Source organism: Chiloscyllium punctatum, chromosome 6, assembly GCF_047496795.1.
Source record: "Chiloscyllium punctatum isolate Juve2018m chromosome 6, sChiPun1.3, whole genome shotgun sequence".
Classification (NCBI taxonomy): domain Eukaryota; kingdom Metazoa; phylum Chordata; class Chondrichthyes; order Orectolobiformes; family Hemiscylliidae; genus Chiloscyllium; species Chiloscyllium punctatum.
Genome location: NC_092744.1, coordinates 12813720 through 12839525, shown reverse-complemented (window position 1 = coordinate 12839525; position 25806 = coordinate 12813720). Strand labels below are relative to the sequence as shown.

At 39.4% G+C, this 25806-nt stretch overlaps 2 protein-coding genes across 2 annotated transcripts in view; one reads left to right on the top strand and one right to left on the bottom strand.

Moving 5' to 3' along the window:
• hps3 (HPS3 biogenesis of lysosomal organelles complex 2 subunit 1) overlaps positions 1–709 on the bottom strand; it is a 72496-nt gene extending 71787 nt beyond the window's left edge. The window contains exon 1 of the mRNA XM_072572024.1: positions 694–709. The gene's annotated coding sequence lies outside the window, so the exon portion shown is untranslated. The remainder of the gene's footprint in view (positions 1–693) is intronic.
• On the top strand, positions 72–22166 carry LOC140478584 (transmembrane protein 145-like). Its single transcript, XM_072571807.1, has 7 exons — positions 72–193; positions 5140–5260; positions 8141–8215; positions 12952–13029; positions 14195–14281; positions 18128–18229; positions 21756–22166. The coding sequence occupies exons 1-7, from the start codon at positions 72–74 to the stop codon at positions 21870–21872; spliced, it is 702 nt and encodes a 233-aa protein (XP_072427908.1). The 3' UTR covers positions 21873–22166.
• The last annotated feature ends 3640 nt before the right edge of the window (positions 22167–25806 follow it).

Below are 25806 nucleotides of genomic sequence, written 5' to 3'. Positions count from 1 at the left end.
TGGGAAACGCCAGCCCCTGGCAGTCCTGCTGTCAATCACAAGGGGCTCGGCCAATGGGAAACGCCAGCTCGATGGCCCCGCCGTCATCAGAAGCCGTCTGGCCAATGGGAATGAGACTGTGGACGTCATTCAATCAGTCAAAGTCAACACTCACTCAGCAAACTTCCCCCAACAAAGTGAAAGCTGCAATGGAGTAGGAAAGGCTGCTTAAAATGTTCAGTGTCTGTGGAGGGAGAGGTTTTATTTTTAATTAAAAATGAAGTCGCTGGCCTTCCAGTGAGAACTGGAATGGTGACCGTTCCGGTGAAGTTTGATTCGGCCAATTTTGCTCTCCCTGAAGAAGGAATACCCGGATCGTGTTTCTCCAGCTATTTATTTTTGCTTCTCTGTCTCCACTACGGCAAGTCAAATAAGATCCTTAGCAATTACAGTATTTCAGACTATTTGTCCCACATTCAATAAGATGATACCGGAATTGGTTGTGGTCTGCATTCAATGTTCCTGCTTTATAATACACACTCCCACCCGCACCCCATCACCCTTGACTCTCTTGTCGATCAAAAATCTGCCAAGAGCCTCGAACGTACAGTGTAGATGCAGAAATCTTCAACGCTTCAGTACTTGAGGTTATGTAACCTGTAGACTATAGGAACAGGAATTGGAAGATGAGATGAGGCTGATTAACTCGTTTACCTGATTGAATGGTCTCCTATGTTGCAAATCTTTTGCTGTCTGCGCCCTCGTGTGTTTCTGTCCATGCACTTAAGAATAGTAGTCTTTATATTTCTCTCCTGAGTTTCGCTTTAGTCATCAGTTAAATTCATCTGCCATTTTTACAACACATGCCTCTTGAAATCTCTCCATCCTACTCACAAGGAAATCATCTATACTCACGAGTTATTAGTAGAGATTGAAACTACATTATTACATCACAGAAGTAGGCTATTCAGATCACTGCTCATATTTATATTTTAAACGAGTCTCCTACCACCACTCCTCATCTCACTCCCCATGAGTATATTCTTTGAATAATTTCTCCCTCGTTTGCTTGGCTCATTTCCCCTTTAATGTACCTATGCTATTTGACTCAACCACCTTCTGGTTGAGTCAAATAGCATAGAATGTGGTAGCAAGTTCCACATTCTAATTGGTCTCTGTCTGAAGGACTGCCTCTGAGTTCCCTACTCGATTTGTTAGTGATCAGCTTCGATTCGTCACCTCTGATTCCACTATTCCAGACTGACAGTTTTGTTAAATATCGCTTTCACATTTTCGTTGGAGTTGAAACATTCATGCTATTAAAATAAATGAAAATTTCAATGATTAACAGTGAAATTAAATGTAAAGCCAATATCAGAAAGTAACTTAAATGCAACACAATTTTTCCTAGTGTCAGTTGTTCACAAATCACGTGCAATGCTATCTTGTGATGGATAAGGTTTACTTTGCTGAGATTTTCCAATAGAGGTGAAATTCCATATAGCTGCTAGGAATTGATTCATTCACATGTCTATCAATACGGAAGTGGGAGTTTATTGGATGTTCTACTGTCAATCAAAAGGCAAGGGTCGGGGAGATAAATTGTTATTGCCTCCAGGGCAAAAAGCAAGGGGACCGCACGATGCTGGAAATCTGAAGTACGAAATGCAACTTTTTAAATGAACATTGCAAACTGTCAATTTTGTTTTTAAAAAAAGATATGTTGCCCTGTTTCTGTCAATGTAATAAAGGGGCCGGGATCGTAACTTCGATTGGTCTGTTCTGTTTGATCCAATAGAGTAACAACCCGCCTCCCGGTGACATAACAAAAGAAGATCTGTCGTGTCTTTCATTTTGATTGGCCTATCCTGCTGTCGATCACATCTTTAGCCTCCCAATGGGTTAACGAGTCGCCGGTCGGTGACGCAACCTGGAGGCGGGCAAACAGTCACCTTCATTACGATTGGTCCTCCCAGCTGTCAGTCAAAATGCAGGTTTCCCGATATGCTAACTGCCCGGGCCCTGGATGGGATAGGTGGGAGATCGTTACTTTGATTGGTGTATCTTGCTGTCAATCAAGGCTCAGGTTGTCCAATGGGCTAGCCTTATTCTGGAGATGTGATGCGTTGGGCGGGCACATGCGTCCCCGCCTTGCGCGCTCCCTGTCAGACAGTGGGGGCCGCGTGCCGGGGTGCACCTGGAGTGAGGGGCGTGGCTTAGGCGCCTCAGGTGTGAAGGTGGTTGTCCCTGAGTTAACGGTCAGCCATGGGTCAGGCATGGATGGTGCTAACTCCTTTACTCACTATCTGTTTCTCGTTGGTCAGTGGGAAGTACAAGGCTGGGAAACTAGAGACTGAGAAGGTAACTTTATGTTTAAAGAAAAACAATTAATTGTGGATGGGATCCTGGGAAATTTCGTCCCCTGGCTCTTATTGTCAAATTGGTGTTTCTGACCAAATTCAGTCTCTGATTTCTCTTTTACTCTTGGGGGATAAGAGCACCATCAGCTGGGCCATCATTTATTGCCCATCCCTAATTGCCCAGAGGGCAGTTAACAGTCAACCACATTGTTTTGGGTCTGGAGTCACATGTAAGGGTGACAGATTTCCTTCCCTCAAGGATATTTGTGAATCAGATGGCAGTTCCTGACAATCAAACAGCAGTTTTATGGTCATCATTAAAGTTTCAATTCCACATTATTGATTGATCCATCGTCACGTGTACCAACATAAGTAAAAAGCTTTGTTTACAAGCTGCACAAACAGATCATAGTAAGCAAGGATGTACAGATCAAAAGACTCAGACAGAGGCATACAGGTTACATTGCAGAGGGAGAAAGTGAGGACTGCAGATGCTGGAGATCAGAGTCGAGAGTAGGTGGAAAAGCAAAGTAGGTCAGGCAGCATCCGAGGAGCAGGAGAATCAACGTTTTGGACATAATCCCTACATTGCACATGGTGTGCACTAGGCACGATCAGCGTTACTTGAGGCCAAACAGTCCATTCATCGGTTTAGAAACAGCTGGGAAGAAGCTGTTCCTTATCCTGCTCGTGCGTGTGTTCAGGCTTATGTATCTTCTGCCTGATGACAGAGGTTGTAGAAGTTTGTTACTGGGGTGCAATGGGTCTTTGATGATGTTGGCAGTCTTTCTGCAGCAGCGAGCCATGTAAGTGGAGTCCATGGATGGAAAATTGGCTCACATGACATCTTCCATGTGCACACCACCTTCTATAGTTTCTTGAATTCAGATTCTGCAATCTGCTATGAGCGGGATTTGAACCTGGACCCCACAACATTACCTGGAAGTCTGGAATAGGGGTTTAGTGATAAAACCACAAAACCATCATGTTGTTTTAGGTAGACAAAAATATTCACGGTCTACAACTGACCTATTTTTATGTGCTTTGGAAAATGAAATCAAATATCTACTCAACCCACTTCTATCTTTCATGTTTTAATATGTACAGTAATCCTGAGAATTCCGGTTGATGATCACAGCATACTCTGGATTAGTGGTGCTGGAAGAGCACAGCAGTTCAGGCAGCATCCAAGGAGCTTCGAAATTGACGTTTCGGGCGAAAGCCCTTCATCAGGAATAAAGGCAGTGAGCCTGAAGCGTGGAGAGATAAGCTAGAGGAGGGTGGGGGTGGGGAGAAAGTAGCATAGAGAACAATGGGTGAGTGGGAGAAGGAATGAAGGTGATAGGTCAGGGAGGAGAGGGTGGAATGGATAGGTGGAAAAGGAGATAGGCAGGTAGGACAAGTCTGGACAAGTCATGGGGACAGTGCTGAGCTGGAAGTTTAGAACTAGGGTGAGGTGGGGGAAGGGGAAATGAGGAAACCGTTGAAGTCCACATTGATGCCCTGGGGTTGAAGTGTTCCGAGGCAGAAGATGAGGCGTTCTTCCTCCAGGTGGTGAGGGAGCAGCGGTGAAGGAGGCCCAGGACCTCCATGTCCTCGGCAGAGTGGGAGGCATACTGTTCACTATTATCTTCTTATTTCTCTTATCAATTTCTCAGTCCATCAACTGATCTGATGAAGCATGTACTACGTGAGTGTAGTTTTTTGTTTAATCTGTTCTTTCCTGAGACATTTGATGATGCCTTAACCAAATGGCTAATTTTTTGAGTTTGTTTCTGTTGCACATGTTTGATAACAATTGGTCAGTTTAAGACCAGAAGAAATAGGAACAGGAGTTGGACATTTGGCCCATCGAAACTGCTCAACTATTCAATAGAATCATGGTTGATCTAACGCCTCGCATCCCTTTCTCCTTAACCCTCTTCCCCTACTGATCAAATGTCTATCTATCTTAAATATACAGAAGAACTTGGTCTCCACAGCTCTTTGTAACAAAGAATTCTAAAGACTTTTTCATCCTACAGAAGAAATTCTTTCTCATCTCAGCCTATTGTTGGTGCCCCTTAATTCTGGTCCCATGAGGTGAAATATACTGTCAACATTTACTCTGTCAAGCTCTTTAAAAATCCTATAAAGATGCATTATATTAATAGTTGGTAAAGCATTGGAAAAATAACTTGTAACCAGAGGTGAAATGATTTATGAAAAGAGAACAGAAGAGGCAAAACCTTTTTAGGGAGGATCAATGTGGGAAGATGTTACTTCCAACTGGACTGGTGGCTTCTTCATCAACCAAGTGGAAGCAAGCATTAAACCGAATCAATGAATTGCTATGGTGCAATAGTAGGCCAACTTCTTTCCTATGAACTGTTTCTGGGAGCTATTCCTCTCAGTATCCCTGTCATCAGGCATAAAAGCAATATGAGAGATCAACTGAGCCTACAAGATGTAGTAGCTTTCATGTTATTCCTCAGAGCTGGGGTTGGGATAATTTGGAAGATGGTCAATATTATAAAGTAGTTGATTCAATAAAACACATTAATAAATCTATTGAAGAACGTTTAGTTGATAAATTAATAAGAGAAGCTTATTCCAGCTATTCAAGATCAGTGTCATGTGCTTTCCTCATGTAACACACAACTATGATTGTAGAGTTACAATCATGCTCCAGCACTTAGAAATACATCATCTGACTGTTAGGTTAAAATACAGAGTTCTGTTTCTCTCCACTATTTGAAAAAACCCTTCTCACTGAATACTTATTGCATGTGTGACTGCTTTACTTTGTTTTTGCATTTAGGCAAATAAGACTACAGTTCCGTATCTGTCACAAGCAAGAAGAATCGCTGATAGTTTTGAGGATTTTTGTTGTTCATAAATTAGAACTGGTGAAGATTATTAAATTACATACCAAAGTCTTGGTAATACAAGTCTTGAAGAAGCAAAAAAAAGTAATGATTTCAAATATATCTTAAATCAAATAGAATATTTTATGTTTTACACCAGTCATGTTCCTTTTATAAATGGGCTAAATTGCTAGATTTTTCTTTTGTGAATTGTCAATCTCCTTATTGTTTTTATAAATCACTTTACTCAGGCATATCTCCAAGGCAGGTGGGACCTGAACCTGGACTTTCTGTCCCAGCAACAAGGGCACTACCACAGTGTCACAAGAGCATAATAGCTCCTTATTTGTTGATTAAAGGAGGCAAGTTCATTGGTTTGAAGTAATTACATAACCACTAACAACTGGTCTCTTTTGATTACCCTTTTGATTTGTACTTGGTTGCTGCACAATATTTATTTAAAACCAGTTAACATAAGGTTCCATCATGACTCAGGTTTGACTTTCAGTATTTCCAAGCTTATTGAGATAGTGAAAATAGCTTGCTCTTAAGCATTTTGATTGTGTGTGTGTCTCTGGAAGAAGTATAAGGGCTAGAACTGATTTTGAGATATGACAATGATCTGAATGGACTCATCTACCATCTTCCAGTTTAGTGATCGGCATAGAGAGTCAGGAATTGTTGGCTGGCTGTGAGAATATTGAGCTGAAAATGTGTTGCTGGAAAAGTGCAGCAGGTCAGGCAGCATCCAAGGAGCAGGAGAATCAACGTTTCAGGCATGAGCCCTTCTTCAGGAAGGCTGCGCTTTTCCAGCAACGCATTTTCAGCTCTGATCTCCAGCATCTGCAGTCCTCACTTTCTCCTATGAGAATATTGATTTTAGTTTAGAACTGGCTTTTGAATTACTGAAATTGCTGGAGAAACACAGTAGGTCTGGCAGCATCAGTGGAGAGAAAAGAGAGTGAATACATTTGAAGAGGGGTCACTGGACTCAATGTGAATTCTGTTTTCTGCCAGATCTACTGTGTTTCTCCAGAAATTTCTGTTTTCCTTTCAGATTTCCAGCATCCACAGTTCTTTGTTTTATTTGAATTATTGTGCTGGTTGAAAATTGCTGAACAGCATTTATATTACCTGGGAGAACAGTTTTGCTTTTAATTCCTTTATCTGTCAGTGGATTGAAGTTTTGGCCCTCTTTCAAGGTCTTGATGCGAGCTCATCATCAATCATTTGCTAATGTGTATGATTGTCCACATAAGAAATTTCATTTCACTGTGGTGGTCGTACAGAAGCAAAGAAAGCTGAAAAAAAATCTGACAGGCAAAATGCTAGATGTATAGAAAAAAGACCAAAAGAGAAGAATATAAATGTGACAAATCTGAAAGGGAGGTATGTTATTTTTGTGAATCATCCAGTTTAGAGGTATTATTACAACAGGTCGGACTTGACCATTAGGGATGCTATCATTGTGCCACAAGAGCTCTTGAAATGGATAAATGTTGAAAGACCAAGAATTGCATGCCAATGATGACAATAATCTTCAGGCGTTTCTAGACCTGGGGAAAGAAACAAAAGTTTCAAAAGGAGTTGAAGTTGGTCCAGAACTCCGTAAAGGAGAAAAACAGAGGTACAGAAACAGACACCAAATTTTACTTGGGAGAAACAGTGAAAGATAAACCAATGTGAATAGTTAGAATTAGCTTTATTATCACGTGTGAAGTCATGTTGAGGTTGTATAGGACATTGGTGAGGCTTCTTCTGGAGTACTGTGTCCAGTTCTGGTTGTCCAGTTATAGAAAGGGTATTGTTAAGCTGGAGAGGGTTCGGAAGAGATTTGCCAGGATGTTGCCAGGTATGGAAGATTTGAGCTATAAAGAAAGGCTGGATGGGCTGGGACATTTTTCATTGGAGCATAGGAGGTTGAGAGGTGACCTTAGAAGTTTGTAAAATCATGAGAGATATAAATAGGACTAATGTTAGATGCCTTTTTCCCTAGGATTGAGGATTTCAAGACTGAGGACGGGGACATTTTTTAAAGTGAGGGGGAAAACATTTTAAAAAGACAAAGGGCAAATTTTTACGCAGAGGGTCGTTTGCGTTGGAATGAACTTCCTGAGAAACTGGTGGATGTGGGGACAATTACAACATTTAAAAGGTATTTGGATAAACACAGGAAAAGGAAAGGTTTGGAGGGAAATGGACAAGGAGCAGGCAGGTGGGATTAGTTTAGTTTGGGATTATGTTCGGCATGGGCTGGTTGGACCGAAGAATCTGCTTCTATTTTGAATGACTATGTACTCAACGTGAGTAAAGTGAGAAGATTACACATTGCCACTTACAGAGCCATCTTAGGTACCAATGTGCCTAAGTACAGATTCTTAAGTACAAAATCTTAGGGGGAAGAAATTAGAAAAGTAAAGAAATAAAAAGTCCATCACTAAATTAGAAAAATAGAGAAATAAGAGTTCAGAATAACAGTCCTTCCAAACCAAACCACGTTGGACCTCACCCCGAGGCTGGGAGTCTGAGTCCATGCTGAGGCTAAGACACCACATTGTCTTTCACCCTGGACATCACAGTTACCGCCTGAGAATGGGAGGTGAAAGGAAAAAGAAAAAAAATGCACAATAAGAAAGGGGATAAAAGAAAAAAAAATGGATGGAGCAGATGAACCCCAGCTAAGGAATCCGACTCTGCCTCCATCTTGGAGATAAGTAATATACCTTTGTTGATAGGCATAATAAAAAAAGTTATAGAATGAGATACACTATAGTTGAACAGCCTCAGTTCATTTGTGTCCTGGTCTCTCGAATAGTGTGCACCCTTGCTCTTAATAACATTATAAATATAGGCAGCACTCATTCATTAACCTGAGATTGTATTTATTTGAGTTTACTTTCAGTCGCCCTTTAAACAATTACCTGTTTTATTGCAACTGCTTTGTTTTTGTTTCAGAAATGGGTATTTTTGACCAAATTTTGTTTTCTGTCTGAGAAAGGACAGATCAGCTACCATTTCCGGTATCCCAAGGTAAGCATTAAATATAGAAAAGCCACAGAATTTCAAATAGCTGAAGAATAAGATGGAATATCCTCAGGTGTACTGACAAAAATAAAATTGAAAAATTAATAGCCCTGTTGATGGACAGTGGTGTGCATTGTCTAGACACCACTAATATTTGTTGTGGATATTTTGCATTAAATAATTTAATTGTTAGCAATCTTTTAAATTTCCCTTGATATATATTTTAAATTTAATTTTAAGAGTAGTGATAAACGGCTCCATTTTGAATGGCAGGCAGTGACCAGTGGGGTACCGCAGGGATCAGTGCTGGGACCGCAGCTTTTTACAATATATATTAATGATATAGAAGATGGTATTAGTAATAACATTAGCAAATTTGCTGATGATATTAAGCTGGGTGGCAGGGTGAAATGTGAGGAGGATGTTAGGAGATTACAGGGTGACCTGGACAGGTTAGGTGAGTGGTCAGATGCATGGCAGATGCAGTTTAATGTGGATAAATGTATGGTTATCCACTTTGGTGGCAAGAACAGGAAGGCAGATTACTACCTAAATGGAATCAATTTAGGTAAAGGGGCAGTACAAAGAGATCTGGGTGTTCTTGTACACCAGTCAATGAAGGTAAGCATGCAGGTACAGCAGGTAGTGAAGAAGGCTAATAGCATGCTAGCCTTCATAACAAGAGGGATTGAGTATAGAAGCAAAGAGGTTCTTCTGCAGCTGCCCTGGTGAGACCACACCTGGAGTATTGTATGCCGTTCTGGTCTCCAAATTTGAGGAAAGACATTCTGGCTATTGAGGGAGTGCAGCGTAGGTTCACGAGGTCAATTCCTGGAATGGCGGGACTACCTTACGCTGAAAGACTGGAGCGACTGGGCTTGTATATCCTTGAGTTTAAAAGACTGAGAGGGGATCTGATTGAGACATATAAGATTATTAAAGGATTGGACACTCTGGTAGCAGGAAACATGTTTCCGCTGATAGGTGAGTGCCCAACCAGAGGACACAGCTTAAAAATACAGGGTAGACCATTTAGGACAGAGTTGAGGAGAAACTTCTTCACCCAGAGAGTGGTGGCTGTGTGGAATGCTCTGCCTCAGAGGGCAGTGGAGACCCAGTCTCTGGATTAATTTAAGAAAGAGTTGGATAGAGCTGTCAAGGATAGTGGAATCAAGGGTTATGGAGACAAGGCAGGAACAGGATACTGATTAAGGATGATCAGCCGTGATCATATTGAATGGTGGTGCAGGCTCGAAGGGCAGAATGGCCTACTCCTGCACCTATTGTCTATTGTTTAGTGATTGATGTGATGAACTGAAATGTGTAACTGAATATTGCAAGTTGTTGGAATGTCTCAGTGAATTTCTCTTTTATTTGCTCCTCTCCTATGTTTGTGAGGAATCATTTGAATTATAGCCCAACACCATCCCTCTGTTCTTTAACTGGGAATATATCAGTGTGTAATTGTGCTCGATGCCCTGAAATTGGGATCCAGATGGTAAGAGAATGATGCCAATTAAACAGATTGAGATAAAGGAGGAAACATCATCAACTATTTTTATTTATAAAACACCTTTAACATAAAATATTCTTCCTGTACGTCGCAGAATATTATAAAACACAATTGAACAGCAAACCACAAAAGGAGATACTAGTGCAGGTGACCAAAATTTTGATCAAGGATTAGTTTTATGGAACATCTCAAAGGAAATAACAGAGTTGGGGGATAAAATGCAAAGCTTAGGAAGGCACAGCATCAATTGTGTAACAGTCCAGAATCAGGAATGTTTATGACGTCAGAATTATAAAAATGCAGACATACGAAGGCTGTGAGGCTGCAGGAGATCATAGAGATAGGGAACTCTGAGGTCATGGTGGGAGTTGAAAATAAGAATGAGAATTTTTAACATGGAGGCATTGGAGAACCCAATCTTTACGGTCAATGTTACGTAAGAAAACATATCAGGAAACATTCAGACCGTGACATGTTGTAAGTGATGTTTAACCCAAGAAACCTTGTGAAGGTTGCACATCATAATGACAACATGTGGGCACTAGAAGCAAAAGGTGACAGCCAGTTGGTAGTAGATAGTTTGTACTAAAGACTGAAAAGGTAATGACAGCAGTGATCTCATCTATCTGAGTTCAAAACTGAAGCTTATAACCAAGTCTAAAGTGCCACAATTTGGAGAATAAATATTTATTTACATAATCTGACTCTTAGTTACTATCGTTAATTTTTTAAACAAATGATGGGGCATGGCTAATCTGATTCAAAAATTAGTTTCAAAGATGTTGAAGCACACCTCCAAGCTATTAAAGCACTCCTGTTGTGAAATACTGAAGAAAACACATTTGAAAACACAATGACCAGACATTGGTTGATTCTGCCATCTTGCTTCTTGGCAATGGAGCAAAAATTGAAACAAGCATGATGTCACAATGTTTGGCGCAATTGCCACCATGGACACAACCTTAAAAGCAACAAACAGGAAAAGGCAAGAGAAATTTTTAACAAAATCTTAAAACAAGAAAAAAACGTATCGTGCAAAGATATTTTTATTTTACCTTTTTATTTAGAGAGCAGAATAAAGTTGGAAAGCAAACATCTGAGCATGGATTAGTATTCCTTGAACTTTATGTCAAACTTGTAGTTATTTAAAGAAAGGTATCAATCTTTACATTCTGCAAAAAATAAAGTGACAATGAAAAAGAGGCAGTCAGACTGCTTTTTGTAATGTGAAATAAATCATTAGGAACAGTAAAATCCTCTGGTATTTCTGATAATGACTGCAAAGATCCTGATAATTTTGGAGTCTAGAAGATCAACTAAATGTTTGAGTAAACTTTAAATTAGACAGGCTTTAGTTCATGTTATAGCAACAACAGTCAGGTGCAACAATCAACCAATTCATATCAGATTTATGTGTAAAGGTACAGAATATGACTCACCAAAGCTAACCTTGAAGAAATGCTGATGGAGCTGGTCACTGAGTCTACACCAGTAAACCCTTCGGAAAAGAATTTCCAACTAATGTGTCATTGCTAGAGGAAGGACACAAATTCAAGCCAATTGTAGCCTGTCAGTCACACCCACAAATATTATAGTGTTAACAGTTCAGCAACACATCTAGACCATGTATGAAATGTGACTTGTCTCACCAGCCAAGATGGTGTCCATCATTGTGTGATGTGTAAGTTCTGCTCTTTAAGAGGCTAACATGAGCAGGGAAAGTAATTGTCCATGGAAGCCAAAGTTCAAAACAATGCTCCACAGCAGCACTGGAATAGTCAACCAAGGAACAATATCAAGGAAGCTGAAAATGTGTTGCTGGAAAAGCGCAGCAGGTCAGGCAGCATCCAAGGAACAGGAGAATCGACGTTTCGGGCATCAGCCCAACCATGGCATGCAAACATGTCAAAGTAGTCCAGGAGCTATCTGCATTGTCACAGCTTACAGACTCTAATCATATAACATGTGGGAGTTTGACACACCACATGAAACAAATCCATGACATCAATTGGAACATGCCCCTCAGTATTAATGTCCCTCCATTTGAATGAAATGTAAAAATTGAATAGGTTATAAAACAGACATTACACTGTACCCAATCTTGTCTGTTATTCAAGGCTCAGGTTAAACTTGCCCTCTAACTGCCAGTTTGATTGGTCAAGCACAAGTCCTTTTATTTTTCTCTTCAATCCTGATCAAGTTTCTGCTTTAGAGAATAATTATTTTAGAATGGATATACGAGATAAGGTGGGAAACATACTTTAAAAAGGCATTTGAGTTTCTCAAAATATTTGCTTGCAGTAGTATATAGGTTCAAACTGGTGTGTAGTGGCACAGATAGAAGGCATGAATAATCCCAAAGAAAATTGCATCCTCTTTGATATTTTCATGTTTAAATTTTGTTTCTTTAAAAAATATGAACAAGCTTACTGGCTGAGTGTGATCACAGGATTGCATCTACAGCAGCTTATTGGATTCCGTATTCCACCATCTGCTGTGGTGTGATTTGAGCCTGGGTCACCAGAACATTACCTGGATTTTCGAGTCCAGGATAATACCACTAAGCCATTGCCTCCCCATGTGTGTATGCGAGTGTAACTGAAGTGTCGAGCATGCAGTGCTGGAAAAGCCCAGCAGGTCAGGCAGCATCCGAGGAGCAGGAGAATTCATGTTTTTGGGCATAAACCATTCATCAAGAAATGTGCCCTAAGTGACAAAGCAATCCTTCCATATCTTAAATGTTCTTTTAATAAACTTTAGCTTCACCTTAAAGCTTTTTCCTTTGGGTTTATTTCAAGGGTTAGAATCCAAAAACTAGGGTTTGGGAAACTTCCTTCAGCCACACCGACCCTTGGAAGAGCAACCCACCGAGACCAATTCCCCCCTTCACCTAACGCTACGGGCAATTTAGCATAGCCAATTCACCAAACCTCCACGTTTTTCAACTGTGGGAGGAAATCGGAGCACACCCACACAGACACGGGGAGAATGTGCAAACTCCACACAGACAGTTGCCTGAGGCAGGAATTGAACCTGGGTTGCTGGCACTGTGAGGCAGCAGTGCTAATTGCTGTGCCACCATGCCACCTGGTAACAGCTTTGACAATATTATCAGATACTGTACATGTATACACCACCTATCACCTTGATTTAAGTATGGGGTATTCCTGAAAATAGTAACTTCCAATATTTTCATCATATACATTTGCATGTTTTTATATACCTCCAGGCAAAACACATTGTGAATTTGCTATTTTACTATGACGAGGTGACCCAATGGCCCTCTGTGTATAAGAACAGCTCAAAGGTAGGTCTGCCAACAAAACTTGTATAAGTATTATATAAATAATTATATGAATACTGATGAAATAGTTAATAATACGGAGTGTTTCAGGAATTAACCTTCTAGTAAAATGATCAAGTTTCAGTTGAAAGCACCTTACAACTAAGTCACAATATATGCTAGACCTGCTCAGTCAGAATGCAGTTGGATGGGTTTTTCCTCATCTGCCCTGTTGGAGCTGTTGGTGAGGGATGCTGCCTTCCAATGATCATTCTAATTCAGTGAGTATGACAATATAGACTGCTCATCTCTACATACAGTATTTTGGTGTTTCCGTTGCCATGGAATCCATGATTTAATCAGTGTTGCATACCATTTTAACAGAAAATATTACTACAGTCGTTTTAGCTAACCACTGTGCCCGCAAACATTTAACAGCACTTTACCACACACCAAAAACATTAAGTAGTTGTACAAATGTTTTGTGAATGAGTATTATGACTGTGGCTAGAATTATTATTTACTTTTTATTTCCTGATCAAAAATGCAACAACCCTCATGCCTACTGTATTGGACAGTATTGTCCTAGAATCTAATGTTTGCACCATACGTGTGTGCAGCTTTTTGAATTTTTTTTTTGCTTAACTATTTTACATTCACTACAGGTATTCCCATCAAGGCTTATGTTACAAGCTCATTGTAGCATATCAGTGGTGCAACTTCACACACTTCTTCTCATGCCCGTGGAACTTGCTCCATTCTTTGGTAAATTTGCTAGCATATTTCCCTATTACAGGCAATAGGTGAGCCTCCATTGCGTGGTTCCTCTTCAAGTCTTATCCAAAACAAGTTTGTTAGGAACACAATTAACCTTGATCATGTAGGGATTATAGGAGAGGAATCGTGAACTGATGTTTCCCCTCCATAGCTCAGGATGCTGAGGTCAATTCTAATATTTGAAATGTTGCTCCAATTAAAACAGTGAACTCATTATATTCCAGAAATTTATCCTGAAATTTCCCTGTCTATGTGGCTCAGTTTACGTATAAGATGCCAAATTTAATCAGACAGCTGGAATAGCATTGTTAGATTGACTAGGTTACTTTATATTTTGTATTTGGTATTGAATTAAGACCTAAAACAAAAATCTCTGGTAATGCACAATTAATTCTGGAAAGTATTTACTCAGGACTGCTGGAGCAAAGAAGCAGTGGCTGCCAATGGAAATAGTCAACTGTTGAACCTCACTCAAAGCTTTTTGTTGTCTGGCTGTCAGGTATGTATGGTATTTGTATCTGTACGCTTGCTCTTAATAAAATGATGGTGATACCCTGAGGGAACAAGCAACATTTTTGGCTCAGAAGATATATTTAGAAAGTTAAACAGCTGACAAAGGCACACTGTAGTTTCTAGAGATAACAGCAGTAGAAAAAATTACAGAAATAGAATCCATGTGGATTGAGATAAAGGGCCCATCTGATAGTGAAAGGGAAGTGGAGGGTTATATTGTGAATAATGGCAATGAGTAAAAAGAAATACTGAAGAATTCAAACAATCCAAAATTTCTACAAGCTATATACAGTTCATTTCTAACTTATATAATAAGTTCAAACCAGGAAAATTACTCTTATCTTTTAATGGGGAGTGAGTGAATGAAAGCGAAGAAGTAAACATGGTGACCATAAAATACACTTTAAGATGATTGAGCAAATCATAGACATAACAAATATGAGATTGGAGAAGAGCTGAGAATAGAATTTGTGAAAATAAAATAGATGGCGACATGGTGGCTCAGTGGTTAGCACTGCTGCCTCACAGCACCAGGGACATGGGTTTGATTCCACCCTCGGGCGACTGTCTATGTGGAGTTTGCGCATTCTCCCCATGTCTGTGTGGTTTCCTCTAGGTGCTGTGGTTTCCTCCTACTGTCTGGCAGAAAGCAGGGAGTGGGGATAAAAGGGTCCTTCTCAGGATGGCAGCTGGTGACAAGTGTTGGAACCACAACTTTTCACTTTATATGTTAATGATCTAGATGAAGGAACGGAAGGCATTCTGGCTAAGTTTGCAGACAATATAAGTATATATATTGAGGAAGCTGGAAGGCTGAAGAAGGATTTGGACAGGTTAGGAGAGTGGGCAAAGAAGTGGTAGATGGAATACAATGTGGGAAGGTGTGTGGTCATGCACTTTGGGAAGAAGCATAGAGGCATGCACTATTTTCCAAATGGGAAGAAAATTCACGTTTTTACATTATACTCCATTTGCCAACTTTGAAATAGTTAGATATAGTTCTTGGATTAAAGGGTTTAGGGAGAAAGCAGCAACAAGCTTCTGGGATGTATGATCAACCATAATCATAAAAAATGATGGAGCAGGCTTGAAGGGCCAAATTTCATACTTCTGCTTGTATTTTCTATATTTCTTTGAGTTGAAATTTAATTATTTCATACCCATCAAGGTACTGAAAATGAAGAGTCTCTCTTTTGGTAAGGAACTGGTCTGGGTCCTGCTGGAGCTACTGCATTCAGTGCTCTTAGATTTGCAACAAAATTTGTCAGCTGTACGAGGATGTAATGATTCTGATACAAAGCCAGTTTCTGTGAATTTCCAAAAAAAACGGTGCTTGGGTTATTCCTACTGTTTTAAAAAAATCTTTGAATCTGTGTTGTCAGGGAATAGTGATATTATTTCATGTTTATCTTAATTTTTTTGTTAATAAACTTTAGTTTTATTATTAAGCACAAAATGTTGCAGTCTTTGTTTTCTATTTTAATAAATAATCACTTTCGTAAGGAAAGAAACTTATGTTCTCTCCAGCCACATTCCTGTTGGGGTTCTGACTTAATCTTTTTCTTAACTCAAATCTGGTTAAATTAATTCCGTTTGAAACATTGATTCATTTGATTTGGGGAAAAGACATGGATGTGGAAAGAATCCTTTTTCAAATTAACCTTTATTTGATCAACCAAGGTGGTGGTTGAGGGGTGAGGTAAGAACACAAGAACCAGGAGCAGATGTAAGCCCTTGAGCCTGCTCCAGCACTTGATACAATCCTGGTAGATCTCATATTGGTCTCAATTCCACTTCCCTGCCCACTCTCCATAACCCTTCAATCCATTAGGGTGAAGTGTATAAAGAAGAGGAGCCTGTTCATCCCTGCTCACCTGGGAGCTTAACAATTAGCAATATCACACCTGGAACTATAATATCATGGCGAATTGCCCCTGGGTTCTGCTCATAGGAACTGAAAATCCCTGGTTCCACCAGGTTGTGTCTGCGGATTTTGACAGAATCTAAAGGAGGGATAGCAGGGCTACAAAGGCATCCATTTAATAATTCATGAGAAAGGTTGCAATGCTAGAAGACAAGTGGATAGCTAATAATAATCTCTATCCAAGAGAAGGAGAGGCAGCCCTGAACATGTTCTATCAGTCAGCTTAATATTCGTGGGAAAAGTACTCGAATCCTCACTAAAGAAGAAAGTGGAAAACCGCTAGAAACCGAAAGCATAACAATGAATAGTTAGAATGTATTTCAAAAGGGAATGTCAGGCTTGACCAGGTGAAATTAATTATTTGAAGAGGTAGCAGTGCAGAAAAGAATAATCTTGTAGATGTATTTTATGTGGGTTTTGAAAGGTCTCTGGTGAGGTTGCCATTTGGAACATAGAGTTAGGACACAAATAGCAGAATGGACAGCTAACCTACTCCAAGAGCAAAAGCAAAGAGTAGCAATGTAGAGTGAGACAGGTGGTAAGTGTTGTCCATAAAGATCAGTACTAGGACTGCAGTTCTTCACAATTTATGCAAGTGTTTTTGATTTTTTTAATGAAAGTCAACTGAGTGTCAATTTTGGGAGATTCATAAAACGTTTCCCTCTGTGAGTTCTAGTGAGTTTGCTCATGCATTTTTTTGCTCCTTATTATGTATGCACCATGCCTCTATGGTGTCACTCTCACGCTAACCTTTTCTCATCAGCACCAGAAATACACACCACTTATGGGACTCTGAGAATCCATCATGTTTAAATCCAGGCATGCGTAGATCAATGGCTGCCAACCAGAACTTCCCTTCACAATTGCAGTAAAGTTGTCATAGAGTCAGAGAGATGTACAACATGGAAACTTTTAAAACTGAGAGCTTAAAATTTCTTGGTTTTTAGTAACCTGCAGATTTCTATCCAAGCACTCCTGGTCCAGAAGGTGCACAAATTAAACTGAAGTAACTGTTTTCCTTGGCCTGCTGTGAATTTTTAAAACTTCTTCCTAGGAGAAAAGCTGTACATGTTTTTGATCTACTGAGGTCTTCTCTGAACTGCCCTAAAATCTTTCAATTTCTGGGTGCTTTAAACTCAGATCAATCCATCATTATTCTGAACTGAAAACAAGCCAAATGACTTTCAATTGTTTATTCTACCTCAGCTCAGACAATGTTTTTTATAAAAGTTATCTCAGGAATGTGACTTGAAAGAAGTTCTGGGATTTACATATTAATAAATCAAAACCTGCGACCCATTCTAAAAGATTAAAGACTTAACAGCAATCTAGGTTTGCTCAATATATCGCATCAGCATATGTGACTATGATCTTTTGCTATAAATTCTGTGTCCTATGATCTTACTCCACTAGCTACCTGATGAAAGAGCAGTGTTCCAAAAGCTTGTACTTCCAAATGAACCTGTTCAACTATAACCTGGTGTTATGTGATTTTTAAATTTATTAATGCAATAAACACCCACATGCTATTACTTTGAAATTCAAAATCTCACACATTTGACACTATGAACAGGATTTTCTCCTCCCTGGAGGTTATGAGGAAGGAGGCAGGAAGACCAAATAAATTTGTGGGTTTGTGCACTGAATACCATTTAAGCACCTAATTGGTGCTTGATCCAGTGAATGTTCTTAATGGTGATGGAGGAGGGTTAATTTCACCTGAAGTTACCCACCGTCAGATTTTGTGCCCAGAGCGCTATGTTCTCATGCAGTATCACAGATCATAATCTATGGTTCAGTGTTACATTATTAGTCAAACTCATTTGCTGCCTCCAAAGTATCTTGATATACTCAGCTAACAGTTTAAATGCAGAATTTACAGTGTCCTGTATCTTTCCACTTGTGCAGCTGGTTGAAACAAATGGAATAAATTACACAGATTGCCAAAGAAGACTCAATGTTCATTCAGCTAGGGAAAGATGGTGGTTTCTTGCAATCAGTAATTGTAAGGTATGAATAATTTTCTACACTGTTTAATAAACACCAACAAGGCTATATCTATCACATAGAAACATTAATAATTTAGCTACTCTAACAAATTTTATGTAATCTCACAATGTTAAAATGTCATCTTAACAGATATGATGGAAGAGAAGCACACTTTGAAATCTGCATTAAAGCATTTCAGAATGCTCTGAGAGTAATTTGTCAATTTTGTTGATAGGGAATTGGAGGTAACAATGTTGGAAAAATTGAGGAATGGTTGAGCCGAGGTCTTATAATAAGCCTAATACTTACTCCATTCTTACTTCCAAGTTACCTTTTTTAGTTTGTGTATAGTATTTGTGGGTGGGCGGCACAGTGGCTCAGTGGTTAGCACTGCTGCCTCACAGCGCCAGAGGCCTGGGTTCAATTCCCGCCTCAGGTGACTGACTGTGTGGAGTCTGCACATTCTTCCTGTGTTTACGTGGGTTTCCTCCCACAGTCCAAAAATGTGCAGGTTAGGTGAATTAGCCATGCTAAATTGCCCGGAGTATTAGGTGGAGGGGAATGGGTCTGGGTGGGTTGTACTTCGGCAGGTCGGTGTGGACTTGTTGGGCTGAAGGGCTTGTTTCCATACTGTAAGTAATCTAATCTAAAGAAAGACACTATGGCATTGTTTTATGGGCGGCACGGTGGCACAGTGGTTAGCACTGCTGCCTCACAGCGCCCGGGTTCAATTCCCGCCTCAGGCGACTGTGTGGAGTTTGCACGTTCTCCCCGTGTCTGCGTGGGTTTCCTCCGGGTGCTCCGGTTTCCTCCCACAGTCCATAGATGTGCAGGTCAGGTGAATTGGTCATGCTAAATTGCCCGTAGTGTTAGGTAAGGGGTAGATGTAGATGTAGATGTAGATGTAGGGGTATGGGTGGGTTACGCTTCGGTGGGGCGGTGTGGACTTGTTGGGCCGAAGGGCCTGTTTCCACACTGTAAGTAATCTAATCTAATCTAAAATTGCAGATTCTGATGCAAATTCATCAAACTGCTAGTGTAGATACAAGCTACGAAAACTTTCAAGTTAATGGTTCAAATGAAAACAGTGCTGTTGCCAGCAATGGTTATATTTGGAAGAAAGTGACTTCTAGATTTTCTCAGAAGACAGCTATTATTGTCATCTCCATTTCTGATTTGAGAACAGAAATGAACAGTGTAAGCCATAGAGCAATGTAAATTGAAAAAGGACAACATTGCTGTGCTTGGAGCTATTAGGTAGCCAGAGTGTAAGTGAAAACAGCCATGTTAGAACAGCACATGCACACATGAAGCCAACAAGTTTGTTTGCAACACAGCTGAAGAAACATAAAACGTCAAAGTGACCATTCAAATCAACACAATGGAGGACAATTCTTTTTTCTTGTTGAAAAATATGTAGAATAACCAGCACCAAAATGGTTCATTTTGTTAATATAATCTGTACTGACATTTATACGACATTCTTTTAATGCAAATTTTCTACAATGATGTTTAATGAATTTTAATGATTCACTGCATTCCTCATTATTCTCTCATTTAACGACCATCAAAGGACATAAACTGAGTCCTGAAGGGTGACTGAGTTCTTGGTAAACTATTGCAAATTGAACTTACAAATATATTCAGAAAGGAGAATAATGTGGTTTTTTTTCTGTGCATAGCAATTCCAGTATTGTGAATAAGGCATAAAATAACTTTTCCTATTGAACCTTCTCCCATAGCAAATATGCCACCCCACATAGATGGATTAGTAGGCATCAGGCTATTAAGGTAGACTTATTCACTGTAATTCAATACACCAAACATTTTGTTTCATGTGCCTATAAATTCTGCAATTCAGTTGTTTTTAAACCTTCCCAACTAGACATAGTTAGTTTCATCTTTAAGTTCCAAATCTGAGGATTTAGTTGAGAAAGAGTGGGTTTCATTTCCAAACCCATGAGATTATTTCTGTTGTGGTCCTTTTCATTTTATTTTGCTGAAAGGACCACTTTTCAAATGGGTTAACAATGATGGGCAAATCCATCAAAATATAAAGCATTAAACATTTGTATTTTTGTATATTTGTCTTTGTGAGTGCAAACATCATTAAACTTTTGCCAAGGCTGTCCGATTCTGTGAGCTTTGTGATTGATATTGCAAAAATGTCTGGTCTTCCTTTCTGCTGAAAGATGACCTTACAGTGTCAGAAATATGACTGTTGAATCACACCTTGGGGCCCTTTCTGGAGTGAGATTGGGCTTGGTGTCTCCACTGATGAGACCATTGTCACTATTTCAAATGTAACCTTCCATCAGCTACTTACTTACTCAGTGTCCAGCTGGTGAAAATCTCGGGGCTTCTTTTTCTTCTGCCTACCTGCATAAAATATTGCTCTCATGCTGTTTGATATGTGCCTGATCTGTGTCATCACATATGCATAATTTTACAGATCCACTAGAAATCACAAAGGAACACAAGGGGTCCACAAACCAGTTTGACCATCACTGTTTTAACCAATTTTGGGAGCAAAGGCAGCAGGGTGCTTCATTGATATGTATTTCAGTGTGATGTAGAAAGAATGAATTACATTGTAAATACTGGTAATTTCAGAAGTGTAAAGGAATAAGTTCGAGTTATAAATAACAAGTACAAAAACTGATGTCGACATTTTCTTTTCTGGCAATGACGTCTGATGTTTTTTTAAAGAACCTTTTGCACATTTGATTGTAATTTAATGTTATTAAAAATCTGTTTTGGCATATGTTTTTTTCTTTCAATTCTCAGTTTGCCTCAGGTTACAATCCCACCTCTGAGTCAGAAATTAAGGGGTTCATGTTGTACTGCAGTTTGAATATGTTATCTAAACTAGTACTCCAATGCACCATTAAGATGCTGGGTCAGTGGAACTGCGGAGTTTTGTAAAAGACATGAGAAGATAGCCTGCATTCTGGATTGCGTTAAAGATCCCATGGCATTAATTCCAAAGTCTGGTCAATGATTCTTTCAGGAACAAAATATTGCTTTTAGGAGATCAAACATGTGTGAGATCGAAGCTAAATCTGCCTTTGTGATGTCTTACAGATCAAAGCTGCACATGAAGCAGCACAAAGTGTTTTAAGTCATGGCTTTCTCTTGCATTTATGCGTGTCAGTAAATTGTTAAAATTCTTATCTCTTTCCTAAAAAACCTGAAAAGTTGTAGATTGTTTATTATTTCTACAATGTCCATATCAATATTAGACATACTGTTAAGATTGTACAGTACACTTACAAATACTGTCAAGAGTGTGGTGCTGGAAAAGCACGGCAGGTCAGGCAGCATCCAAGGAGCAAGAACATCGACGTTTCCTGAAACATCAATTTTTCTGCTCCTCGGATGCTGCCTGACCTGCTGTGCTTTTCCAGCACCACATTCTCGACTCTAATCTTCAGCTTCTGCAGTCCTCACTTTCGTCCTGTTACAAATACTGCCTGACTATAATCTTAAGCCATTGCTGTTTTTTTGTTATATGACCTACTTGTGTAACACTCTGTATTTTAATTAGGGTGGAGGAATAACTATGGAATATACAATTACTATGTCTAATGGGAAAACTTTGTGGAGAAGACATTTTTCAGCCAATCAGATTGGTAAGGATGTTCAGTCGTCTTTCAGTTTGTGAAGCGATGATCAGAGTAAACTAAGTTGTTTCCTTTTCTTTTACAGGTATACTTGAAGTGCACATTCTTTCAGTATTCTTATTCTTAGTTACATTTGGAATTTGCATTTATTTTGCTCGTAAGTAAATCGCTGTTAAAGACTGAGGTACCTCATATAACCTTAAGGCTTTTTGAAGCTTTCAGCTTTATTTTTAATACGTAGGTCATTTGAAGAAACGGCGCCTGCTACATTCAAGTTTTCTGATGTTAATGGCCTCTGTAGGAGCAGAAGGTGAGATAGTAATATGTTGTGTCAGTATCGGTTATCACCCTAAATATGAGATCAATGATATGATATTTTAATAACTATTCAGATATCTACATACTGATTTTGTTTGCCATTGGTATTTAATCCTTTTTCCGTAACAAAAAGAGTGTATTTTTTCTGTCTTCACAACTTTTAATAAAATTTTAGATGTCTAGAATGTACTTTGATACTGGTAGAAGTATTAACCACAACTGAGCCATTTTAGTTTTGTTTATTTACTGATGGGATGTGGATGTCGCTGGCTAGGCAGCACTTATTTTCCAACAATCAACGTGGTTATCATTAGACCTTTAATTCCAGATTCCTTATTAAATTCAAATTCCTCCATCTGCCATGACTGGTTTTGAACCCAGGTCCCCAGAACATTTGCTGAGTTTCTGGGTTAATAGTCTAGCAATAATCCCACTAATTGCCTCCCCATATCTAATATTATTCTGATATACCAAGTCTTTTAAAGAGGGACTTTGAAACAAATTCGTAAAGATTTTAAATTTGTATCTGAATTTTTAAAAATTCTTGGAAATAATTGTTTATATGAAGTTTGTATAGCTTTGTGCTATATCAAGTCAAATAAATTAATTCATTACTGAGAATGGAGTAAATGGATCTCTGGTATGTAGGGCCAAACAGCTTAATCTGTATTAAAACTGAAAGAACTGCGGACTATAAATCAGAAATAAAAACAGAAATTGCTGGAAAAGCTTAGAGAAATTAAGAGTTAATGTTTTCGGTCCAGTGACCCTTCCTCAGCGCTAGCTTAAGCTAGATTTCTAGCTTAATCTGTATGCTTCTTTGATGTGTAACTAGGCACCCTCAATGAGTGGACCCATAAGAGATGTCAGCACAGAGTGCCAATGCCAGAATACTACCCTGTTTGACTCCATGGTGGTTTTTTGATTTCTTCTCTGTTGTGATGTCATAGAAAGCCGAGGTCACATTGAGCAGCATTGGCAGGTAGGGAGGAGAAATGGAAAGCTCAGCCAGTTCAAAGACCAAAAATCCTGTCCCTTTGCAGCTGATTGTCTTCGACCGCAGCGAATATGACCGAGCCAGCCTGGCCATAGTGGGGATCCTGAGCCTCAGCAGGCAGCGTTGAACACAGTTGACCACCAAGACACAGACAACCATCTTACAAGATGAAAGCTGCCATTTATGGAGCTCTTGGGATAAATATTGGTTCTCTAGCAAGAAATATATTTCCCATGAGTTCTCAAGGGCTTACATAAATTTAAAGAGAAACTTTGGCTGCAAAACAAAAATAACAAAGCAGAGCTACAGGAAACTCCTGGGAGCAAGAAAATTTCCAGCATGCCTTACGTTGGTTTGGACATGGCTGTGAGGATGCAAGTGAAGCAAATATTTGAGCTGAAAAAGTCTGGCAGCCTCTTGGATCTTTGGCCATTGCCAAAATAGCTTGGTGAACAAGTATGGTAAAGCTAATGAAGTGACATGTATTCTTTCCAGGATCTGGCTGCTGTGTACTAACCAACTAATGAATTTACCTCAGGTATCAAATTAAGGCTTCTTTACACCGCTACCCAGTCGATCTTTTACTTCCCCATGGTGGCTTGTGTATTAGCAGGGAAGACTCTACTCTGCTTTCTGTCTGATTTCACGCATGTCTTCAAACTCTGCTAATGTACTCACTTATTGATTCTTTCTGTCATCACTTGCACAAACTTTATAGTCTTACTTGCATGTTGTGGTTATTCTCCTTACACAAGCCATAGGAGGACTCTGGTATATAGGTTAGCTTTGTCTTTGTTCAAACAATTTCAATCTTAGCTTGGCTAGCGAGTTTTGAGAAGGTTTGTAGCTGAACAGCATTAGATTGGCTGAACGGAATTCTCTCTAATATTCTGTCCTAGCTCTGTTCCGCTTATATCTAATCTTTGTTCAACATCAGTTTGATGTGAAAAGAGCATAAGAAATAGGAGCAGGAGTAGACCATCTGGCCTCTCAAGCCCGCTTCACCATTCAATATTATCATGGCTGATCTTGTTATCGACTCAGCTCCATTCACCCACCCTCTCACCATAATCCTTAATTCCTTTACTGTTCAAACATCTATAAATCTTTGCCTTAAAAACATTCAATGAGGTAGCCTCAACTACTTCCTTGGGCAGGGAACACCGCCGATTCACAATCCTTTGAGTGAAGATGTTCCTCCTCAACTCATCTGCTCCCCTTTATTTTGAGGCTATGTCCCCTAGTTCTAGTCATCTGCCAGTGGAAACAACCTCCCTGCTTCTATCTTATCTAATCCCTTAAAAATTTGATATGTTTCTATTTTATCTAATCCCTTCATAATTTTATATGTTTCTATAAAATCCCCCCTCATTCTCCTAAATTTCAACGAGTATAGTTCCAGTTTACTTAATCTCTCCCATCAACCAACCCTCTCAACTCCAAAATCAATCTAGACAACTTCCAGTGCCCCTCCGTGCCCCCCGCCAAAGCCAGTATTTCCTTTCTCAAGTAATTATCAACCTTTATATGCCTATTTTGCTTACATTCTTGTACAATAAACAAAATCTTTCATTCCAGGTCTTTCCCTTATCCTGTCTACAGGAATCTGTTTATACTCCAGTTTGCTCTCAACATTGATAAAGGCCTTAGGTTGTATAAGGTTCCTCTCCAGTCATTTCTGCTGAGGTGGACCCTTAAGGTATTCAAGGTTTATGCCTGCTAAATTGTGCCTTATAGTAATGGTCATCTTACTCCTGTTGGAACTCCTTTTCATAAAATCGTCTTTAGTTTCCACTCCAGTTCCTCCTTTTTACGTGTTTATACATGTTCTGCTCTTTTTATGGACTCAGCACTCATGCTACTGTACAAACACTGAACATTAATGGAGGGGTATAGTTTGCAATTCAAGGATGTGTTAAAGGCTGTGGTGATATTGGCAGGACTACAGTTATTAATAGAAGGTCATTAACTGTTAAGGTTATTAACTGTTGAGGTCAACTAACATGTAGGCTTCATTTAGTTCACCTGAGAATAACAGAGGATTGCTTTTATAATGTTGTAAGTCTAAGGAAGTTTCAATTGTTTATGGTTTGTGGGCATTTGAAGAAAGGGTTTTCTTTCAGTTGATGTGTTCATAGGATGTGGTTGTCCCTGCCTTTGTTGTGCATCCCTAATTGCTCTTGAAAAGGAGGTGATGAAATACATTCTTGAACCCCTTCAGTCTATGCAGTATAGATACTCCGTCACAGGGAGTCTCAGCATTTTGATCCAGAAACTGTGATGAACGGCATGTACAGTATTTCCAAGTCAGAATGGTTTGTGACTTGGACTGGAAGTTGCATATAATGGTGTTCTCATGTGCCTACTCCTTTTGTATTTTAATGTGAAAGAGGCTGCATATTTGTCGAATGACCTTTGGTGATCTGTTGCAGTGAATCTTGTATGCACGAATGTTACTGCATGTTGGTTATATAGACTTGTAAAATTGCTCCTGCATTTTAATGACATTTCTCCACACTGATTTCAATATGTTTCTGACACTTCCTACCTACTTAAAATTGGAGTTGTGCTTCTTACAAATTATTTATTTCCCAACTCCTCACACTGTACAAAACCAAGCAAGTTCAGCAATTATTCAGTTCAAATAATTAGCTTCATTC

Coding starts and splice junctions, on each gene's coding strand:
- LOC140478584 (XM_072571807.1), top strand. CDS start 72: ATGGCCCCGCCGTCATCAGAAGCCGTCTGGCCAATGGGAATGAGACTG. Junction 5,261..8,140: donor AATTACATACCAAAGTCTTG/GTAATACAAGTC, acceptor TTTTTGTTTCAG/AAATGGGTATTTTTGACCAA. Junction 14,282..18,127: donor TTTTGTTGTCTGGCTGTCAG/GTATGTATGGTA, acceptor CCACTTGTGCAG/CTGGTTGAAACAAATGGAAT.